This window comes from Haliotis cracherodii, unplaced genomic scaffold (genome assembly GCF_022045235.1).
Source record: "Haliotis cracherodii isolate W230 unplaced genomic scaffold, xgHalCrac1.p SCAF_1, whole genome shotgun sequence".
NCBI lineage: Eukaryota > Metazoa > Mollusca > Gastropoda > Lepetellida > Haliotidae > Haliotis > Haliotis cracherodii.
Genome location: NW_027266264.1, coordinates 20,411,473 through 20,434,067, shown reverse-complemented (window position 1 = coordinate 20,434,067; position 22,595 = coordinate 20,411,473). Strand labels below are relative to the sequence as shown.

At 40.4% G+C, this 22,595-nt stretch overlaps 1 protein-coding gene across 2 annotated transcripts; it reads right to left on the bottom strand.

Annotated features, from left to right (window-relative positions):
• Nucleotides 1-5: 5 nt before the first annotated feature.
• Nucleotides 6-15,231, bottom strand: LOC139461582 (uncharacterized). Of its 2 annotated transcripts, none has more exons than XM_071243062.1 (15): nucleotides 15,135-15,231; nucleotides 11,023-11,111; nucleotides 10,071-10,152; nucleotides 9,108-9,381; nucleotides 7,932-8,157; nucleotides 7,305-7,573; nucleotides 6,716-6,848; nucleotides 6,371-6,466; nucleotides 5,807-5,857; nucleotides 4,980-5,042; nucleotides 4,400-4,462; nucleotides 4,018-4,089; nucleotides 1,982-2,053; nucleotides 744-831; nucleotides 6-82 (listed from the first exon to the last, which is right to left on the bottom strand). In XM_071243062.1, the coding sequence occupies exons 2-15, from the start codon at nucleotides 11,086-11,088 to the stop codon at nucleotides 6-8; spliced, it is 1,632 nt and encodes a 543-aa protein (XP_071099163.1). In that variant the 5' UTR covers nucleotides 11,089-11,111; nucleotides 15,135-15,231. The 2 variants fall into 2 exon arrangements, with proteins under 2 accessions (XP_071099163.1, XP_071099169.1); XM_071243068.1 differs by lacking the exon at nucleotides 15,135-15,231 and adding an exon at nucleotides 14,928-14,986.
• Nucleotides 15,232-22,595: the final 7,364 nt, after the last annotated feature.

Below are 22,595 nucleotides of genomic sequence, written 5' to 3'. Positions count from 1 at the left end.
TTTGATCACAATAGTGGTTTTATTGACTTAGTTTGTACATCGCACACAATACTGTCCTCCAAGAACTTCACACGGTACGCATCTGAAAGAGACAAAGCTTTATGAAACAGGGAGTAACATAACATAGAGTACACATTGTTGAGGTTGTATGTATCTTTACGTTACTGCATGCGCAACATGACACCTCACGATCCGTTGTGACTCTACTAGGCTGCTAAACTGCAATGACACTGACTAAGAACAGTGAACATCATACATGACATATTTATGAACAGCATACACTATATATTTATATTCATAAATAAAAAGAAAATATTTTCCGAACGTGAGCGTAGGTACCTGAGTTTGTGACTTCCATTTTGTCATTGAGTGAGTGAGTTGGGTTTTTAACGCCGCTTTTAACAGTATTCCAGTTATATCGCGGCGTGTCAGCTTTATGTGGGAGGAAAGCCTGAAGTGATGCAGGTCTCAGACGTTTACCTCTTCGGTGAAACCCACGAGCATGGTGCTGACAAACCTAGAAACATAATCGGGGCGAACCGGGATTCGAACCCACATTCATAGGTTTCTGGCGTGCCCAGGAGACGCATATCTGCACAGCGAATCGCGGTGCCTTAGGCGACTGGGCCACCCGTGCCCCCATTTTGTCATTGAAGTTAAATATGTTTTTCCATGATAATAGACAGGTGACTGTCATTAGAAACAAACAGAAGTAGTAATGAGCCAATGAAAAAGCGACTGACCATGCTTGAGAACTTGCACCACACAAGCCGGATACCACAACCCATCTTCCCATTGGGCTTCTACTATATCGTTCACCTTGAGCTTCTGCTAGGGAGAATTAAAAGAATTAAAAATGTTGATTGCACTTGGCATATAAGGAAGTCAGTTTAACAAACCGTCGTGACAAACCTAATCCAGATTCCTTGTGATAAATGCGTTCATGCGAATGACGACTTTGGAATATAACACCATATTTTCAGAAAGGTGAGTAAGTTTAACTCCCCTTTTAACAGTAGTCCAGTTATATCACGGTGTGTGAGCTTAATATGGGAGGAAAGCCCGAAGTGATGCTGGTCCCAGACGTTTACCACTTCGGTGAAACCCACGAGAACGGGTATGGTGCTGACAAACCTAAAAACATAATCGGAGCGAACCGGGATTCGAACCCACAATCATAGGTTTCTGGCGTGCCCAAGAGACGCATATCTGCACAGCGAATCGCGGCGCCTTAAAGGACAGGGCCACCTGTGCCCCCTTTTCAGAAAGGGCACTTGGAGTTTATCCGTATTTCATGCATACTTGATAAATAGTCTCAACTCTGCAGACAGCCGATATATCAACGATTTAAATGGCAAAGTGGACGTTGGGACATAACCAGCAGTGGTACAGATCACAACCTCTTTCTATACACTGATGCGACGGATTGGTACAGATGCTTGCCACTTTATCAAACAATTCAATAACCTACGCATCCGTCATTTATAGCTCCTTTGAATGAACAATATATGTGATTTGAATTATATTGATGTTATGGGGCATTACTACCCATTATGTAAATTCATTTTCGGATTCATGAGACATGTAAGCCACTGTGTTGTACCTGATTATCACTTAAGGCAAAAAAGGGGTACATAAGAATATTTGTTTGTTTGTTTATTTGTTGTTTAACGCCGCACTCAATAGTCCCTCTATATGACGACGGTCTGTAAATAATTGAGTCTGGACCAGTTAGGTGACTGACACCATGAGCATCGATCCACACAATTGGGATACGATGACAAGCATCAACCAAGTCAGCGAGCCTGACCACCCGATCCCGTTAGTCGCCTCTTACGACAAGCATAGTCGCCTTTAGCGGCAAGCATGGGTTGCTGAAGACCTATTCTTCCACGGATCTTCACAGGTCACATAAGAATAAGGTTGAAATGGGTGGTTGGCGGTGTATAAAGCAGTCCGACTGAAGGAGCCTGTAACTTACATGCCTTGTATGACTTCTGGAGGGGAGAGTTGATTCCAGTTGTTTCACCTTCTCACGTAGCTCAGTCTCCGCCTACAAAACACATACATGGTCAGGGTCAGGACAGGCGTCTTGTACTGATCCGTTTCACACTCGTTCACTCTCGGTGGTTTGAAAGCGAGACATGGAGAGCTTTGGGTGAACATTGGATAGCACATGGTGTGCTAACATGGTAACAAGTTAACCAAGAGAGACAGCTATACAAAGCAATATGTTCCTTTATTTATGTTTAATTGCAAAATCTAAACAGTATAATAATTGATTACCTCAAAACCTGCTTACTAAAAGTGTGGAATGTTTGTGTGACAATGATGTGATGAATTTTGTGAGAAATCCAGATTATATTAGTTCCTGCATTTCATTGATTTGTCATCTCTTTCGGGTTTTATTGTTCATGCAACACGCATTTCAAGTAAACTGAAACATTTAGAAAACTGAGGTAAAATGATGACAGTTGACAAAATATATTGTTTTCATAACATGGATTTGTTTTACCTTAATTTTAAATGGGTTCAGGTAAAATAGGAAATAATATCCAACCCCAATTTTAATTATTTGAGTCCTCTAATTGAACCCACTCGCACAGCAGAGTCATTTTCCTATCCTAACATTTGTTGGTTAACATGTTCTCGAAATAAGAAATATGGAAAAATATGGCAAAACATTAAACCTTTAATTGTCACAGGAAGATGTTTCTTTTTCCACATTTGTAAACTTAAACAACACCTAAATGTTTTCTATTAGATAAGTATATATGATAAACGACATGAACAAGATGACGGTATTCTAACCCTATTCTTGATGATTAATATTATTATTACAATAAGATAGTGTCTTTCAACAATACCAAACGTAGATTATCTCCCCTTAACTTTAATTCAAGAAACTGGGGTACCGGATCTGTGGATCATCAACATGAAAACTTATAATAACAATAATTTGATATTTTTATTTGGCAATGAGTATTGGTAGATCATATAATTTCCTGCATGAAATTCAATATTAAGCCCAATCACGATAACAGGCAGTAAATTGATTTTGAACCAAAGTTCAAAGTTCAAGTACTTGCCAAATATACTTTAGCATATTCAAAGATCACATGGTGATGATGCATCGAATAATTTGTCCCAGAGGGTCATAAAATCTTTCTACAGGTCCACATCACAGCCTTGATTGTCCTTTGGCTGTGTTTTCTGACATATCGAAATTAAATAAATAATTAATCACATATCTTAACCTTTTTAATAGGGATGAATATTTACTGATATATTTGGCTTTTATTCAGTCACGTGCCATTGATATCTTTATTATTTTTTAATCTTTGATTTATTATTGTCTTAAGTAGATTGGTTTGCGTCTATGTTCCATCTATATATTTTCATTCTTTTCAGGATGTAATTGTATTTAAGATCTTCCGTTTGGCTATTTATCATGTATAATCATATAATCTGGTCAGCGTGTTTCAGACGTGTTAATACTGTTATCATTTGGTGTCCATTCTAAATAAAGTGAACAAGAACTTTCTATAATCTCAAGAAAGCCCAGTTGTAAGCGACTATATCTCAAGCACATGTACAGATAAATATTATTCGGTTAATTAAGTAAAATTGTTGAAGTAGAAATATAAGGTTTCATCTGCCATCATATAAACTGAAAAGAGTTATCTCCCCTTCTGGGCAGAATTTCGTATTCATTCTCAAACTACCATTTTGGATGAAATAGACATGACAGTTCAACCTACTGAGAGAACTACAATGATCTATTGAAATGTTACACGTTAAATTAATGATTAACGATACACTTGTACATTAGGTCCATCATTTAATATATATATATATTTCGGAAAGTAGAGACCAATCACATACAGTTGTCAATTGTCAATCATAGTATTTTGAAGCAACCATAAGCTTGTCAATGTCCACAATGCACATTAAGCATGAAACATTGTGTACAAGACAAAATTTAACTGCAAGTAAATATAAGTAATAATTCATTACCTTTCTACACAGTGAGAGACATGCTTTAGCTTTGAGTAATTCGTCGCTGGTATCTCTCTCCTTCTTCTCCAGCTGCATTATAAAAGGAAAATATGTTGTGTTTCTGAGAGAGCAAAATTATAGGAAAAGCACATAAAATCACAATTTGGGTCTGTCGTCATTCTTACTGCGTGGCGGCAAAATTAATGTTTATGCAATAGCACCAATACTGGATAATGGTTAATGGTCATGTGAGCTGAATGTAGGTTTTCTCGCTGTTTATCTACAAATATTTCGTTTGACAGAATTTGACTGTATGTAACCCAAGTATCAAGGACATTTAACTCTACTTTTCGAGAATATAGATCAAACATTAAATCATATTTTCTGTTATGAAAATTACCTTTGTTATTTTTGTTTTCAGATGCGCTATTTCCTCTTGATGGTTCGCTTCTTTTTGTTCCAGCTGAAATGATTTTGGACAACGTACATGTTATAATCAGAAACATTCTCAATTATGACACACACACACACAAAACGATTACCAGTGAGTGAGTGGTTTGGGGCGGATCAGTTATGTCACGGCGATCTATTTTAACGCAAGATGAAAGCAGAAATCGCTGACGTCACCAGTAAATTGAAAGCCACGAGTGGTGAGGCCCATTCGTCATCACTCGCCCCTTTCCGTAATCCGCTATTCGGCTTGTCCCGGAATAACACGAGTTGGTCACGAATATGGTGAGGCCAAGGAAAGGGGTGATTCTGGCTGATTATAAGGGACACAACTCTGCACAGCGCAATGCAGCAAATGAGCCAAGGAGGGATGGGTTGGATTTAAAACTGCAATATTATGCAATATGTATCTACATTTTGCAAGTATTTAAGTACTCACAATAGCATTGTCACCCCTCGGCTTCAAACTTCAGGACATATATGTATACGTATCAGATCGAGAGACATATGCAAGATTTGCAAGTACTCACAATAGCATTGTCAGCCCTCAGATTCAAAACTTCATCTTCCTGCTCAGTTAGTCGTGCCTGGAGCTGAAATGAGCATCATTGAGAATACTATATCTTTGTGCCCCTCACTTTGATGGATACGACAACGTTAATTTGACTTGAGGACTTGAGAAACGATATGGAACTTGTCTTGAACACGATTGTCATAGATATTGTGCAGATAGTTAATTTATCTCTTGAAGATGCTAACCTATGTCTTTGAATCTGTATTGAGGCATTCCTTCCTCAAGTGGTTAACATGTGTAAGTGAGTGAGTATGGTCTCACGCCGCTTTTAGCAATATTCCAGCAATATCACGGCGGGGGACACCAGAAATCGACGTCACACATTGTACCCATGTCGGAAATCGAACCGTCTTCGGCGTGACGAGCTAACGCTTTAACCACTAGGCTTCCCGACCGACCCTTGTGATGGAATATGTTCAATGTAGTACATTCAACGAAACAAGAACTACGCACACGTCTTCCATACTGCAAGGACTATATTGACGCATCACGTCATGCTGCATGTGACATTGTGGGTACACCAGACAGTCAGAATAACCGATTTCTCTTACTTTGTTGTTTAACGCCGCACTCAGCAATACTCCAGCTATACGGCGGTCCGTAAATAATCGAGTCTGAACCAGACAATTCAGTGATTGATGTTTATGACCAACGGCCAACGCTGTCATAGAACCAAGTCACCGACCCTGACCCATTCCATTAAGTCGTCTCTTACGAGCACAGATTTCTGGTGCCAATTCTTACCCTGAATCGCCACGGAGATTCCCCGGCTATAACACTCACCTCTTTGTTTGTGTCCTTCTGTTGAGTGAGTTCGTTTGTCAAAGATTCAGTCTACAAAATTCAATCATATACAATGGTGAGTCAATATTAACATTCTCATTCAAAATGAACACTCATACACGTCACACGTGCAGTGTATATGTGATTTTCATAATATGCTTATTTCTGTCAAAATGAATAGCATTGCCTTTTATATTGTTGTGACGGGGAAAGTACGACGGCGCTTGGTGTTGTTTCCGAGGTCTCGAAACATATGTCCTGTGCATATTCATTGTGTGATGATTACTTTATTTTATCATAGGACAATAACAGTAAATTTAATTCAAAGATTGTGTTAAAATGTTTTACTTGCATAGTGAGTGAGCTGGATTTAACGCATGTCTGAACAGTATTCCAATTAAATCACGGCGTGTCAGCTTAACATGCGAGGAAAGCCCGGACTGTAGATCTCAGACGTTTACCACTTCGGTGAAACACACGAGCACGGGTATGGTGCTGACAAACCTATTAACATACCGGACTGCGAAGCCACTTATTTGTATAAATTGTATCGTCAAGTAATACCTGTTGACCGAAGAGTACATCAGGTTCTTTCTTGTCTGTTCGTCGCCTCTTTGAGTGGTGACCGTTCTTGGACATAATCTTCAACTTGTTTTGACTCTGTCAAATAATGCCAGATTCAGAAATAATTTTAAGACATTAAAATTGCATGCATACATGTAATGTCAATGGATTCGGAAACTCATTTCTGTGAACCAGAAGACAAGAAGCCGACACTCACGTCTTCGTACAACATACCTGATGACACATGGCGAAGCGAAGTAGCATGTTCGGAATTACTGGTAGTTTGACTGGGTAATCTTTATCATGAACTAATTCAGCGATCAGATGTTTGCTAGAATAGTATACCTTGCTGTTACAATTGAAGGTGTCGCTGTCTTCCTCACTGTCTTCATTTGACGTTGATCTTGAGCGGATGGACACGCCGTTGTCGCTGTCGGCGTCACTGTAGTCCTTTGATCTCTGTCTCTTCAGATGTCGCCTGAAGAATTCACATAGGCCATTTAATTTTGATTCCGGGTTAGACTGGGTTTTCAGCAACCCCCACTAGTTGTAAAAGGCGACTATGCTTGTCGTAAAAGGCGACTATGCTTGTCGTAAAAGGCGACTAACGGAATCGGGTGGTCAGGCTCGCTGACTTGGTTGATACATGTCATCGATCCCAACTGCGTGGATCGACGCTCATGGTGTCAATCACTGGATTGTCTGGTCCGGACTCGATTATTTTACATAACGCCGTCATATAGCTGGAATATTGCTGAGTGCGGCGTTAAACAACAAACAAACATTTTGTTGATTTTTGGTGTAGGTGTTGATGTTTTGACAACAACCCAGTTTCTTTTAAATGTTGTTATTCCAGTGTGTAATGGAACGCAAGTTGCATTGACATGGAATTAAAACGGAATTAATTGGATATCGTTTAAGCATCAATACTCACCTAAATTTCGCACCAGCCTCTGCACATCTTTTCTGAAAGACTCGAGGTGAGAGAGCCCCTTTCAACATATCCTTGATGCACGTGATCAGCTCCCGATCATCCAGGAAGTGGGCGTTAGCCAGGAAGTAAGCCTTCATTGGTCCCTTCTTCTGACCTTTGACATGGCCTTTGTCCCAAGCAGTGAACAGCGAGGCCAAGTGTGGCCAGACGGTGTCGTTGACTGACGACACGCGGAGTGCCGCCATGTAGTTGGCAGAGAGGATGCGTTTCTACAAACATAAAACATAAATACTACTATACATGAAGGAAAACAGCATCTTTCTTGGAGTGGATGGTACGGTTTCAACCTTAATACTTATTCAATGAGAGGTAGTAACATCAGTGAAATAGTCACTAAGAAGCTGTGTACTGGGCTCATTAATCATAAAACAACAGCGCTCTGATCATATGATTCTGAAATAATATGCTAAGTAGTTTCACAACATCAGTAAACATGGCTCTATTTAACTCCACTCCACTCCGCTCCACTCCACTCCACTCCACTACGTTCCACTCCACTACGTTCCACTGCACTACGCTCCACTCCACTCCACTCCACTCCACTCCACTCCACTCCACCCCACTCACCGTCAGCGACATCATATGACAGAGTTTCTCCTTCCACTCATACTCGAGAGTATCTGCAGCTACCCCAGCCTTCTGACAGGCCACTCTCTCTGTCCGGAACAACCGGACATAGTCCAGGAAGGTCATCTGTTTGGCCACCTCGTGGTTCCTGTTGTGGAGATAGGCCAGGGCCTTGGACTCTTCCTCCGTCAGCTGGTGGTACAGCTGGCACGGCCATAGGGCATACCTGCAATCAATTAAAATGTTTCAATTTGTTGTACAGTAAACTACGGTTATAACGAACACGCTTATAACGAACTACGGTTATAACGAACTACGGTTATAACGAACTAAAATTAGTAGTCCCTTTGAGTTCGTTATAACCGTAGTTTACTGTATTCAGTTTGCCCAGTTTGTCAATTGCCCCTCTTCGGCACGTCGTGTCCATAACCCGATCATCTGCTTTGTTTACTTTCGCATGGCATGAGTACTGCTGTGTGGCGTCAGGAAACAAACAATTATCTTTTTAGGAAAATTGTGTGAGTGATCCGGTAGGGCAGGACATTCTTTCCCTTTTCGCGAACACCTGGCGCCTGTACTGTTTTCCAAAGATCCATTCATATCACGTGTTTTCCATTTATTCCCAATGGTTATTATTTTATTGTTTATCGCCGCTCTCATCAATATTCCAATGACGGCGGTCTGTAAATAATCGAGTCTGGACCAGACAACCCAGTGATTGACATGAGCTCCAATCCACGCAGTTGGGATACGATGATATGCATCAACCAATTCAGCGAGTCTGACCACCCGATCCTGTTAGTCGCCTCTTACGCCAAGCACAGTCACCAATGAAATTAGTTTCAGTGGATAGTAGAAACTGGTTATTTTCTGGTGTTGGGGTTTAATATTTAAAAATGTTGTCGGAATAGGGGTTTGTATTGAAGAGCTAAAATAATTCAAGCACTCATGTCGGGAAGCTCCTTGAGAAAGATGACGAAAACCCGTGACTTCTGTTTGGCTGTGCATCAGCTACCTTGCTAATACAAGGGAGGCTATAGAATAAATAGTATCATATAGACTCCAGTCGAATACTAACTGATGCAACTGCATGACAAACCCGAACGTCAACGGAAAAAAAAGATGATAAAAGGGCGTCATAACAGATACGTTTAAGCTATATATGATGTGAAGTACCTCTTGTCCTCTGTCTCCACCCATAACTCCATGGCGGCCTGACGGGTGTGGTTCCCACCCAGCACCTCCAGGCGGCAGGACCTAGCTTTCTGAAGATCCTTGATGGGGGGCATGTCAGTTGTGGCCACGTTAGCCACGATGAGCGTGAACTTAGTCACCTGTTTCTCCCTCATTTCTCGCTTAATGTTCTCAACATGGGCGCGGTCGATCGCGCGGATCAGACACTCCGTCTTCGGTTTGACCAGGTTTTCTATGTGGACGGCGGCATACGTGGCTGGAATACAGATGTGATCATTGAAACTGATGTAATACGGCTCTCCTTGTACCACAGTAACTGTCGTTGCATATCTTAAACAAGTCATTTGAGATCAGATGTAACGTGGAGGGCGAATAAAATAAGATAGTATGTACATCATTGAAGTCTAACTGGTGAAAGGGTGTCGTTGTTTGATAATGAAAGGGGCATAAAGTTTATTTGTTTGTTTGTTTTTTGTTTAACGCCGCATTCAGCAATGTTCCAGCTATATGACGGCGGTCTGTAGATAATAGAGTCTACACCAGACAATCCATTGACTGGCATCATGAGCACACAGTAGGGATAAGATGACATGCATCAACCAAGTCAGCGAACCTGACCACCCTATCCGTTAGTCGCTTCTTGTGGCAAGCACAGTCGCCTTTTACGGCACGCATGGGTTGCTGAAGACCTATTCTACCCCCGAATCCCCACGGGTCGGCTATAAAGTTATATATTCTGTTTAACTTATTTGTATTACTTCCTGAGGCATTCAGAATTTGGTATGACTAACAAGTGAGATAGTTCTATGGTTATAAACCCTCTTTATTTCAGTGACACACACACACCACACACACACACACACACACACACACACACACACACACACACACACTGTCACAATGAGGACACACTCCTTGCAACTTCCACGCCGCCCCTCAACTCACCAGGCTGTCGGACAGAGGGCGTCCTAGGGCCGCCGTCCTCCGATTTCTTCCTCTTTGTCTTGGGTGTCTTGCTACTCGGTGTCTGGAAGTATTTCAGATATACAGATAAATATACAACAATTTGCTGAACATTACTGAAAAATTCCTCTGGGTAATGCCTGAAGTAAATTTCAAATAATCATGACATTATCCAGATTATCTTGATATATCGTGTGCATATTAAGATAGCATGGCATGTAGTTTTAATATTTTCAGTTACATTATCAGCTAGGGTTGGTTGGTTGGCTGGTTGTTTAACGCCGCACTCAGCAATAGTCTGTAAATAATGGAGTCTGGGCCAGACAATCTAGCAATTAATATCATGAGCATCGATCCACACAATTGGGATCGATGACATGCATCAACCAAGTCAGCGAGCCTGACCACCCGATCCCGTTAGTCGCCTTTAACGACAAGCATAGTCGCATTTTACGGCAAGCATGATCAGCTAGGGACACAGTATGCATTAGCATACTATACACAAGACATGTCAACAAAACCGTGTGATAAGTGAAACACTAAAAACTCATACAAACGTCGTAACTACCGCTACCAAGAATACACTTCTCTGTGTATTGAGTATCGGTTTGCCCAGCTCCGAAAAACTAGTAATTCCAAACATGTCACAGTGGATAAGGAAATAGCGCAACACTTTACCCCCACTACCTTACTCATAAATGAAGGCGACTATGCTTGTCGTAAAAGGCGACTAACGGGATCGGGTGGTCAGGCTCGCTGACTTGATTGATGCATGTCATCGTGTCACAATTGCAATTGCTCATGATGTCAAACACTGGATTGTCTTATCCAGAATCGATTATTTACAGACCGCCGTCATATAGCTGGAATATTGCTTTGTATGGCGTTAAACAAGAAATAAACCAACAAACTAAAAAAATTAGAAGCAACGCACCTGTTGATCAGGAGAGGGTACGTCCTCATCCATCTCTGGGTTATATTCTGGGTCCTTGGAGGCCATTACCACTTGGAGTTGATTCAACACTACAAAAATAAACACAGTGTAAATATCCTCTGAATATCTCATCTCACAATTAATCAGCATTTATGCGTTAGAACAAACCACATATGTACGTTTATAACATGTGACATTAGTTGTTGGTTGATTGATGGTGGCACGACATAATGCAGATGTGTGCAGACAGTGATGAGTGCAAACTTAGCTCCACTGGAAGCGCACGTAAAATCACGAACATTAGGACATATAATGATCAGGTTAAGCCTCTGGTGTGTGAAACTAGCAGCCACTGCGAGTCGTTAATAAAACAACTGACAGTTGACCGTGAGTCAACCAGCTTATAAACGACAAATGTTGCTTAGCAATGACGCGATAGCACGAGTCTATCTTTTCCTACTGTAAATAGGTCAATTCAAACATCATGTAGACACAAACACCTGCACTCACGTTCCATACAACAAAGGGTATTTTTAGAACCAATCTGTAAAAATCACTGAAAAAGCAATCATAAGAAAAATGTATCAGTGTGTTTATGAATCACTCTCAAATAGTGAAGATATCAGGTGTTCGCGAAAAGGAGACCATATCCTCCCCTACAAGTGTCACCCGTAAAAAACACATGCAAAGGCAAATCAATTGTTCACCCGAACAACGACGCGAACATATGGCATGAGTCAAAATAGGAATTGCATTGCTCATAATTCTGGACACTGATAGGTCTCATAGAAACGACACTGATAGGTCAAATATGTCAATGTCCTCTTCATGTCTACCATAAAAAAATTGACTGAAGCCATTTCATTCGATTTTTACACAGAAAGTGATATCTAAATTTCATAGTTTGATATCACACGTGACACACACATCAACGCAACGAATCACATTTTAAGTTATTGTATGCAACCTAAAACCACACACCACCTTATCTGCGACAGATTGTTCAAGGTTATTTCTTTTTTTTTATTTAGAAGCATTTTTTCTCATAGAAACGACATATGTTCTCAGCCAATAGTCAGCTGTTTGGCAACTACCAAGATAGAGCAAAGGTAAACATAGACACGAAATACTAACACCGGCGATATTCAAACTACTTGGGAATGCCTCAGTATGTAGTCTTTGCCTCTACCACTGAACCAGTGACACTTGTTGGTGTAGACTCACACAAATATTTCCCTCGGAGGGATTTTTTACATGCTACACAGAATTTCTGCCCAGTTAACATTTAAGTACACATTACCAAATATTACATAATGAATAAATTCCCAATGACAGCTTGATTTAGAAGTGCATGAGAGTGTCGCACTTGTTGTGAAAGGTGTGACATGAGGGCCTCCAGTCCAAAACATAAACACACAGGACAAAGATGGAGTGAGTATGTCGTCAATAGGTACACGTGTTTAATTGTTACTTACCTATATGACTAGGTATATATATTATATAGGGACACCCTGGGCAGAAGTTCTGCCTTCGAAATGTCAATGACATTTTCCTGCTGACATATTAACAATAGACAAGTACTTCACGTATCATATGCTACAGACACTCCAATGTGCTTCCTTCTTTCCGTGCGACAGCGTGCTCGTTCTTTAAGCTGACGGAGTCCCACAACCAGTACACACGTTGGGGCGAGCACGCGATGATTTAACTCGCAAGGAGGAAGGGTAATCAAATTTACAGACATGAAGTCAAATAAGATGCATACCATATCGTTTCCTATTTAACGAGAATAGTAAAGTAACTATCTGGTTAGTGATTACATTATTTTACAATCTTTTCAAAGAAGTTGTCAGACTCATAAGTTGTGTATCATCTGAACATTTCAGACCAATGTTTGCATAATCTGAAAAGCTAGACCCTGGTAGGAATAAGACAGACTCTGGTTGGTCTAAATACTCTGTCCAGCTAGACCCTGGGAGAAATAATCTGAACAGCTAGACCCAGGGAGAAATAATCTGAGCAGCTAGACCCTGGGAGGAATAATCTGAACAGCTAGACCCTGGTAAGAATAATATGAAGAGACAGACAATGGTCTAAAGTATATGAACGGTAGACCACGGATCTGCCCAAATCAACTCAGTTCATCAGTTCTCACACGCGGAATAATACAATGTCGGCTTATATTTGAAACACTGGAGGCGAGGCATACCACTTTACTATGGGATGCGGCTGCAGATACCTGACATCTAACGAGCAGTAGATGAGGACAAGATTGACATATGGATGCCAACTTTTGTTATTGAATAAAAGGAATGAAATCAAGTTAACCATATCGTCATTGACACCGCAAACTGAAAATGCCAATTTAAGAGAAAAAAAGATATATAAGTATAGCAAATCACTTGGAGCTAAAAAGAATAACAGCTCACCTAAAAAACTTCAGACGTGCACGTCAGAATGAACGACAGACAATGACCTTGTCATGTATTCCTTCTCCCTTTATGCGGAGTTTTAATTAATACATTAAATGCTTAGTGACCTCGTTACGTCACAAAGTAGCCATTTCCTTACCATGTGTTGGAGAGCGGAAGTCCCCCAGCTGGGCCAGCGCCCGGCACAGCGACGGACGGCGAGGACTATACACGTGACGTAATTGTCCATTGTTTTACTCTGAACTCCGCGCAGTCTAATGAACATCACAACGCGGCCAGGTGTGGACGCGTGCGCTGTTAAATAGCATTCTCGTGCTAATTGGTGTAAGCATTATCTATTAACTTGAGTGTCACCAATAGGGGTACTTAGATTTGGTGTTTGTACAGAGTTATTTATTGACTAAATTATCTGATCAGGATTTCCTTTAAAATGGAATGGTTTAAGACGGAAATGGATGGTATTTGTACAACATGGAGGATTATACTGCGCTTTTCACTGATGTGATTATGCATTAGGTGTGATTGGTAATCATATGTACACAAATGGTATTTTCCGGGGTCTTTGAATCATAACGCTGAAGTCAAACTCAATCAGGCATAATAAATATCTGAATAATAAACACATACAAGCATATTCAATATAACATTAAGTGCATTATGTATAAATAACAACTAGATGGATGTCATATGGGTTTGAGTGCCAACATGCAATGAACTAAACTGGACCCTTGTTAAACTGGACATATGCTCACCCCTTACCCGCCACACACAGTACAAAACGTCTTTTACCCACATCCTTATCTATCTTGTAGTAAATATGTAAGAATCTATGTTCATTTAGTCCTACTGTAACCTTATACACAGTTTGGCAAAAGAAAGTATACAATTGAATTTGACAAAAAAAACGTTATCAAAACGTTGTTAAGCTGAAACCAATCGCCAAGACACTGCAAACTTAAAGTCAAAATTTTACTATGGTGCCCGTATCAAATACATTTCTAACTATTTCTTGATTGTTTCAGTTTTAGCCATCATCAAACATGGATGAATACTATCTTTTATCCGAATGTTTAGTTGTAGATTTTGTTATTTTGAAAGAAAATATGTTTGTTGGATGAATATCGATTCTGTATTTCCTTAATATATGTTTACAATCGGTAAAAAGATTATGCCTGAATCGCGTACCAATACACCATATGCAGGGTCATTTATCAATAAAATGTACATGACAGAAAAACCTGAGTTGAAGACATATTAGGCCCAGGCTGATGCAGCCGAGTGGAATGAGGCACCAGCTACTTGCTGCAGAGGCAAACAACAGCTGCAGTCTGCCAGCATACATATCAAATGCACACACACTTGCTTCAACAGTTTAATTCTATATGAAGTACATAGAAATTAAACCGAGTCTATATTCAAGATCCGCATGTCGTCACCACTACTACTATATTCACCATGCACATGCAACTTTACCTCAGTTTTCTCCGCGCTCCGTACCAGCCCGCAAGATGCTGACCTACATACCTAACTCCTCGCCAAGTTCCCGGCTCACAGCAGATACCATCGCAGAAGGAAATGTCGGTAATACGATACAAGGGGCTAAGTGTTCAACTTCCTCACAACTATATATAAACTTTATATTACAACATATTCTTCTCTGTATATTAAGGCTATACTTACATACACTGCGGACGGTAAACAATGGTTGGGACGTCTCGGCTCCTGCCCCGCTAGAATAATGCCAGTTGAATGTCTTACCAAAGCTGGGAAGATCTTCAGCCGACCCGCCCCTCCTCTGCATATACCGTAATGTATCTGGGCCTGGTCGTGTTCTGTCAGCAGCGGGGATGCAGTGGAGAGGCAAGAGTCATCTTTAAACAAAATTCTTTATGTCTTTGCTACTTTTTTAAAAGCATAACTAACAACACAATCTTGACAACCGATAGAATGGGTTCTTGTGATAAAGCGGTATTAATTAGTACGTATCTGCATCAGTATATAAGTACCTGTATTTAAATGACCGACCATACATTTTATACAAGTAACGATGCATTACTATATGATATATGAACATGACAACTTATAATACTGTCATCTCTAAAATATTTTGACATAAATATATTCGTTGCATTACAGTTTTTGTTATTTGAAAATGTTTTCTTATGTGATTAATTGACAGACACATTATTCATTAATTTTATTTGATTGTGATTTGAGTGATGCAGTGGTTGTTCAGGTTACAATTTCCTGTTTATTGCCGATAATTATTAACTAATGATTGGATGATATCATACAATATGTACATGTATTATTGATTCGGATGTTGGGTATACCATGTATGGTTTCTTAAAGTGTCTTTATCACAGAGGGTTATGCGCGACGTATTGAGCTGGACGAACTATGTTATTGTTACAGTGCCTACAATCAGGAACTACTTTCAAATGCAGTTTATATGAGGAAACGGCCTTCCTGACAAATGTAACATCAATGTAATTCCTGCAACAGTCTTTCATAAATGATTCAAAATATCTTTATTACAAATTATTGTGTTAAACCAACACATCGTACATGACACGTTAGCTCCAATGTTGAACTGATACATAGTAACACGATAGGTCCTGTGTGTGACTAAGACATCATGGCTCGTTAGCTCCTGAACACATATACCCAACACAAGCTGTTTATAGGAACCACTACGGCTTCTTGTGGTAACTGACAACCCTACCCCTCTCTCTGCCCCCTCCCTCTGCCCCCCTCCCCTCTCCCACTGGCGCCACCGAGCTTGTCACGGCGATGATGTGAACCACATGTGCTGGTGCTACCAGTGCCGCGCCAACACATGTACACAGTAGCTTCTCTCCAAGCCCGGGGGTCACCGCCGCCATTAGAAGCTGGTGCTTCGTCAACAGCATTGCTGTACATGTTAAAGTTTGCCTTTTCGGTTGCTTAGGCGAAGGATTTTACATAGAGAACCCTGCACACAGTTTGCTAAACTTTACTAAACTCATCTGTAATATACATCGGGTACTTGCGAAAGGTTTAGATGTGTGCACTCGGGGATTAATGGCAGAGAAACTGGCTATGGTTCTAATTTACCACCTACAGCAATATGCATAAGTTCAAAATTAAAGTTCCATAATATAAGTTCTTACATTACAACAAGGTCAAACTGTGAAACACCACTTACATAATGAGTTCTCCTTTTTCATAAGTAAGTTCTTTAATAACAATAATGTGTTCTACATTATTTCCATAAACTTTTCTAATGTTAAAAATAAATGTTCATAGATTTACACAAAATATGCGTGTATTTCCGCAATAATAAGTATTGTTTAAACATAATGCTCAATATCATTTCCGTCATGTGTCTCAACAATGATGCCAATATCATTCAATATTTCGTTCACATGTTACCACAATATGTTCATGAATCGTCCAGAGGCTTTATTTCTGTCTGTAGATGCCACAGGTGACGAATGAGAAGTCTGTAGGGTGGAGGTGTATATGGATAATCAACGGACCCTCCACAACCCGGACTTCGAGCTGATAACAGACTAATTGCATGAATTGAGTACACACAATTATTGTCCACGTCGCGGACTACATATACAAGAAGAATGGTCATGTGGTTTTGCATGGAGGGTAAAAGGGAAAAGGTGTAGGCCTCTCTGCTAAGAGATGACCATCATTATTTAGCGCAGAGGCCATATACCGGTATTGTTATATAGTCTCTGTTTAACTGGATACATCGGCAATTACGTATAGGAGTTGGGGATATGCCATTGTAGGCGGGCACGCATACATGTTAGAATTAAGTGCAATGGCTGCTCGTTTTATCAAGCGAAAATGAAACGAGGACCGAGGCACTTTCTATATTGTGATGACGTATGTCTACACGGAACTATATGTATTACTGGCTCAGAATCATTAGCAAACTGAACGATATTCGAAAACGGGCTAGAAATAAACTGGGACTTGATTGAATTCAAATTAACAAACAATCAATTGTAAGAAGCAGCTGCTGTATCGTATATCAGACTTCAATGCAATAACCATGATTGAAATGTCCCGCAATTTCCTCTAAACTGTCCCTTGATGTCCCTTGATGACACCTTTATCTTAACATGCATGCACTCCCTCGCGCTCGACGTACCCTCGCCATTCCCCTTCCCCTCATCTCCACCCAATCTCGCTCCACCCTCCCCCCCCCCCCTCCCCCCCCCCGCCCTTCTGCAGACCCTCTAATGACCTTCCCACACAGCGGTCAAGACGGCCATCTGTTTTGTCTGTCAACCACTGACCACTCTGATATCCCCCATGACGCTTCTTGTAACTTTAGTCATCCGCATCGCTTCTTCAATAAACTGTCTTCAGTGCGTTGGAGGCAATCACTATGAGACCTGTGCTGTGTTACATGTTGTAGACACATATGTGATGTACACTGTCCTTTACATTGTCGCAGTCTATAGCATCGAAGTTGACCGCAAGTTAACTGATTTGGACATGAGACCAACATGCATTGGAAAATAGACACCGTTCGTTGTGGTAATCAAGGAAAGGGAATACTATGTATTGTGGCAACCAGGTTACAGAACATCAGGCATTGTGACAACTAGGGGAAGGGATTATTATGTATTGTGGCAATCAGGTTCCGGAACATCAGGTATTGAGGCAACCAGGTTACGGAACATCAGGTATTGTGGCAACTAGGGGAAGGGAATACTATGTATTGTGGCAATCAGGTTCCGGAACATCAAGTTTTGTGGCAACTAGGGGAAGGGAATACTATGTATTGTGGCAATCAGGTTCCGGAACATCAAGTTTTGTGGCAACTAGCGGAAGGGAATACTATGTATTGTGGCAATCAGGTTCCGGAACATCAGGTATTGAGGCAATCAGGTTACGGAACATCAGGTATTGAGGCAATCAGGTTACGGAACATCAGGTATTGTGGCAACTAGGGGAAGGGAATACTATGTATTGTGGCAATCACTTTACGGAACATCAGGTATTGTGGCAACTAGGGGAAGGGGATACTAGGTATTGTGGCAATCAGGTTACGGAACATCAGGTATTGTGGCAACCAGGTTACGGAACATCAGGTATTGTGGCAATTAGGGTAACGGAATACAAAGTATTGTGGCAATGAGGTTTAGGTGAGGTGAAATGGGATTTAATGTCGCGTCCAAGATTATTGCAATTATATGGCGACATGCATCGGAACGGAATTCTATGTATTGTGGCAATCGGGAGAACGGAATTCTATGTGTTGTGGCAATCAGGGAACGGAATTCTATGTGTTGTGGCAATCAGGGGAATACCCTACAAGATGGTCCGGGACACTTGTTAAAGTATCAACGAGGAGACCAGAACACCCTGACAATGGGGACAGGACTCCGTTTGTGGCAAAGAGGGTGACACTACCGGTATAGGTTCTGAACATGTTGTAACAACAGGACCATATACTTCAACAGTAATGTGTCTCTGAACATGTTGTAACATCAGGACCATATACTTCAACAGTAATGTGTCTCTGAACATGTTGTAACATCAGGACCATATACTTCAACAGTAATGTGTCTCTGAACATGTTGTAACAACAGGACCATATACTTCAACAGTAATGTGTCTCTGAACATGTTGTAACATCAGGACCATATACTTCAACAGTAATGTGTCTCTGAACATGTTGTAACAACAGGACCATATACTTCAACAGTAATGTGTCTCTGAACATGTTGTAACAACAGGACCATATACTTCAACAGTAATGTGTCTCTGAACATGTTGTAACAACAAAACCATATACTTCAACAGTAATGTGTCTCTGAACATGTTGTAACAACAGGACCATATACTTCAACAGTAATGTGTCTCTGAACATGTTGTAACAACAGGACCATATACTTCAACAGTAATGTGTCTCAAGCCTAATTCTTGGAAACTTCATTTTCAACAGTTGTTTGTACTATAAGTATATATTATGAACAGCGTCTGTACAAAATATTAGAATATCTCTTCGTGAACTAACTGTCGACAAACAGAAGAGAAAACATATGTAACCGAATTGAGATGTTCCAGTGTAACACTTGTTTATCGAAACTATCGTCAATTATTGTAAAATTATGTACATTATACGACCCTCACACAACCCCACGACCAAGCTGCATTAAAAGCACACGGCCACAGTCCCGATTGTAATATTTTTAAAATGTATTTGTTTCTCTGTGATTCCATGTGTCACGCTGACGGCCCCGTGTCGCTTTTCACATGAATGGGAGGTGGTACTCACTAAATTGTTTTGTACGCGAGGCGAGACAGCCCATTATTCAGCATATTAGACACATTAAATCGAAGTTGTGAGACATATACCTCTGTATGAAGCACGTCAGGTTTATGCGATACTCGGATGCTGCGATCCACTGCTACTTACATTAAAGTGTCTCCAAATCTCTGCAAGTACGTTATAATGCATATGCAGAAAACTTCGACATGTTGATTTTAACAGACACGTGAATATGATGAACGCCTGATATTGCAAACCCGTTGGGTTATTTTAAATGCCATGATTATCAGTTTAAATCCTAATTCCTAGATTAAGCATATAAGAAGAAGAAGAACATTTATTGTACATAAACACCCACTGGGGGCAGAGTACACAACATGACCATGACTAGTTATAATGAAAAGTTAGGACATTGACATACACAATGGAATACGAATATTGTTATGATTAAGGTGTGGAGAGGAGATGCAGATTTTCTTATATATATAATCAGAACACTCAAGCTGTCCCAGTTAAAGACTGGTGTCCTCAGTGTGAGTGAGTATGGTTTTACGCCGCTTTTAGCAATATTCCAGCAATATCAAGGCGGGGGACACAAGAAATGGGCTTCACACATTATACCCATGTCGGGAATCGAACCCGGGTATTCGGCGTGACGGGCGAACGCTTTAATCACTAGGCTTCCCGGCCGCCCCTGGTGTCCTTAGACTGTTGGCTTATCTTGAATTACCTGATAGAAGGATAGAAATACTGTACATCTATGGGATTATCATTCAGCACAGCCTTGGATCAGGGCAAGGTTATTGTTCTCATTAAGCAGGCTTATGTTTTTTTCCCTGGGTAGGATAAAGTTTGACACTCTTTATTATTACTCCAATCACGCCCTTCTAAGCTTACGTACCTATCCTAACCGGAGCTCCATTTAAAATCTCACTGACATAATGTGTGTAAAATGCTATTAGTCTGACGAGGAAGAGAATATGTGAATGCAAATTGACAAATACTTATATTTTGTTTAACCGAAATGGCATTTGCTACCTCCGAATACTCCGAATAGCCCCTTTGTTAATACATGTATATATTTATATATATACAGCACATTTAAATCATGGACGTTAGTGATACAAGACAGAGGATTTTGTAATCTCAATATTCAGCGTTACCACGGAAACGCGGCATCCTAGAGGGCGCGGCAATCGGAGGAATCCAGTTTCACACATATGGCACTTATCTCGCCGCCGTCTTGGTGCACGAAGCAAACCCATTCCGGAATAACGGAAGATATCAACATCTGCTAGGGAGAGCGATAGCATTCTGGAATGGTTCTCAAACAAGAATTCAGTTTGGAAGATATTTTCGGAAAATCGTCGGCCATTTTGAAGCATCGTATTATTTTCCCGAAAGTTTGCGAAGTTGGTAAAGACGGTTAGATTGGGACACACTTGATCAAGACTGTGAGTATTTCTCCCTTGATAAGAACAGTGTGTTGTACATGTATAGCTTGTGCATATCTGTGTGTGGGAATATTTCCCTTTCATAAGCTGTTCTGTGACAGGTGCAGGCGGTGATTCACTGTCAAGATGCTGTAGGCGCGGAGTTTATTGTTGCAATTACATCGTTCTATATTTGACAAAGGAATTGCGTTTGTCGTTGCATCTAACAATATGTATTATTTAGGGTTGACGTAAGTAAATATATTACTTTGCTTAAAGTCTATCCACAGACGTGATACCGATGCTGGAACAATCCTATGCATTCAATCTGCAGCTGTACCTATGACTATAGGTGATATTATCTGCAAGGGACCTGTTATTTATCATAGAAGGGTTGGGGATTTAGTCTTGGGACTTTATGATAGTTTGCTGCCCCCCCCCCCCCCCCCCCCCCCCCCCCCCCCCCCCCCTCTTTTATGTAACAAGTTTACATGCCACATTCATTCAACCCTAGAAGTGACAGACATCATTTCAAATGTATTTTATGTAAAATGTTAAATATGAAGTACCCTCCAACGTTATTTACCCATCTAAAAATCGTGTCGACAATGTTTGAAGCTATTTATTTTTTATCGGAAAAATATGGATACTGATAACTCTGTTTCATAGAATCAATTGTACAGAAGAATAACACCAGAAACATGGCCTGTTATCAATAAAGCGTTCAAGTGTTCGGTCTGTGTTGAAGTGGAGATCATTCATAGAAAGAGCCTACGACGTATTTATCTGACTGATTAAGATCACTGATATGTCACACATTAACGTCTGCTTGAAATCTCTGATGATATATAAAAACACCAGACATATCTGACTGCTTGAAATTACAGAGAATATATATACACACCAGACATATCTGACTGCTTGAAATCACTGATAATATATAAAAAAACCCAGACATATCTGACTGCTTGGAATGACAAATAATATCTACACACCAGACATATGTGACTGCTTGAAATTACAGATAATATATATACACCAGACATATGTGACTGCTTGAAATTACAGATAATATATATACACACCAGACATATGTGACTGCTTGAAATTGCAGATAAATATACACACACCAGACATATGTGACTGCTTGAAATCACAGATAATAAATACACACACCAGACATATCTGACTGCTTGAAATCACAGCTTATATGTACACACACTCCAGACAGACATATCTGATTGCTTGAAATTACAGATAATATGTATACACACCAGATATATCTGGCTGCTTGAAATCACAGATAGTTTATGTACACACCAGACATATCTGACTGCTTGAAAGAACGGATGATATACACAAACAAGACATATGTGACTGCTTGAAATCACAGATAATATATACACACACCAGACATATCTG

What these genes read in the sequence shown, in the direction of transcription:
- LOC139461582 (XM_071243062.1), bottom strand. Translation starts at nt 11,088, where the DNA reads ATGGCCTCCAAGGACCCAGAATATAACCCAGAGATGGATGAGGACGTA. An exon ending in TACCCTCTCCTGATCAACAG is followed by an intron (nt 10,153 to 11,022) that starts GTGCGTTGCTTC and finishes AAATACTTCCAG; the next exon opens with ACACCGAGTAGCAAGACACC. An exon ending in GCCCTCTGTCCGACAGCCTG is followed by an intron (nt 9,382 to 10,070) that starts GTGAGTTGAGGG and finishes TCTGTATTCCAG; the next exon opens with CCACGTATGCCGCCGTCCAC.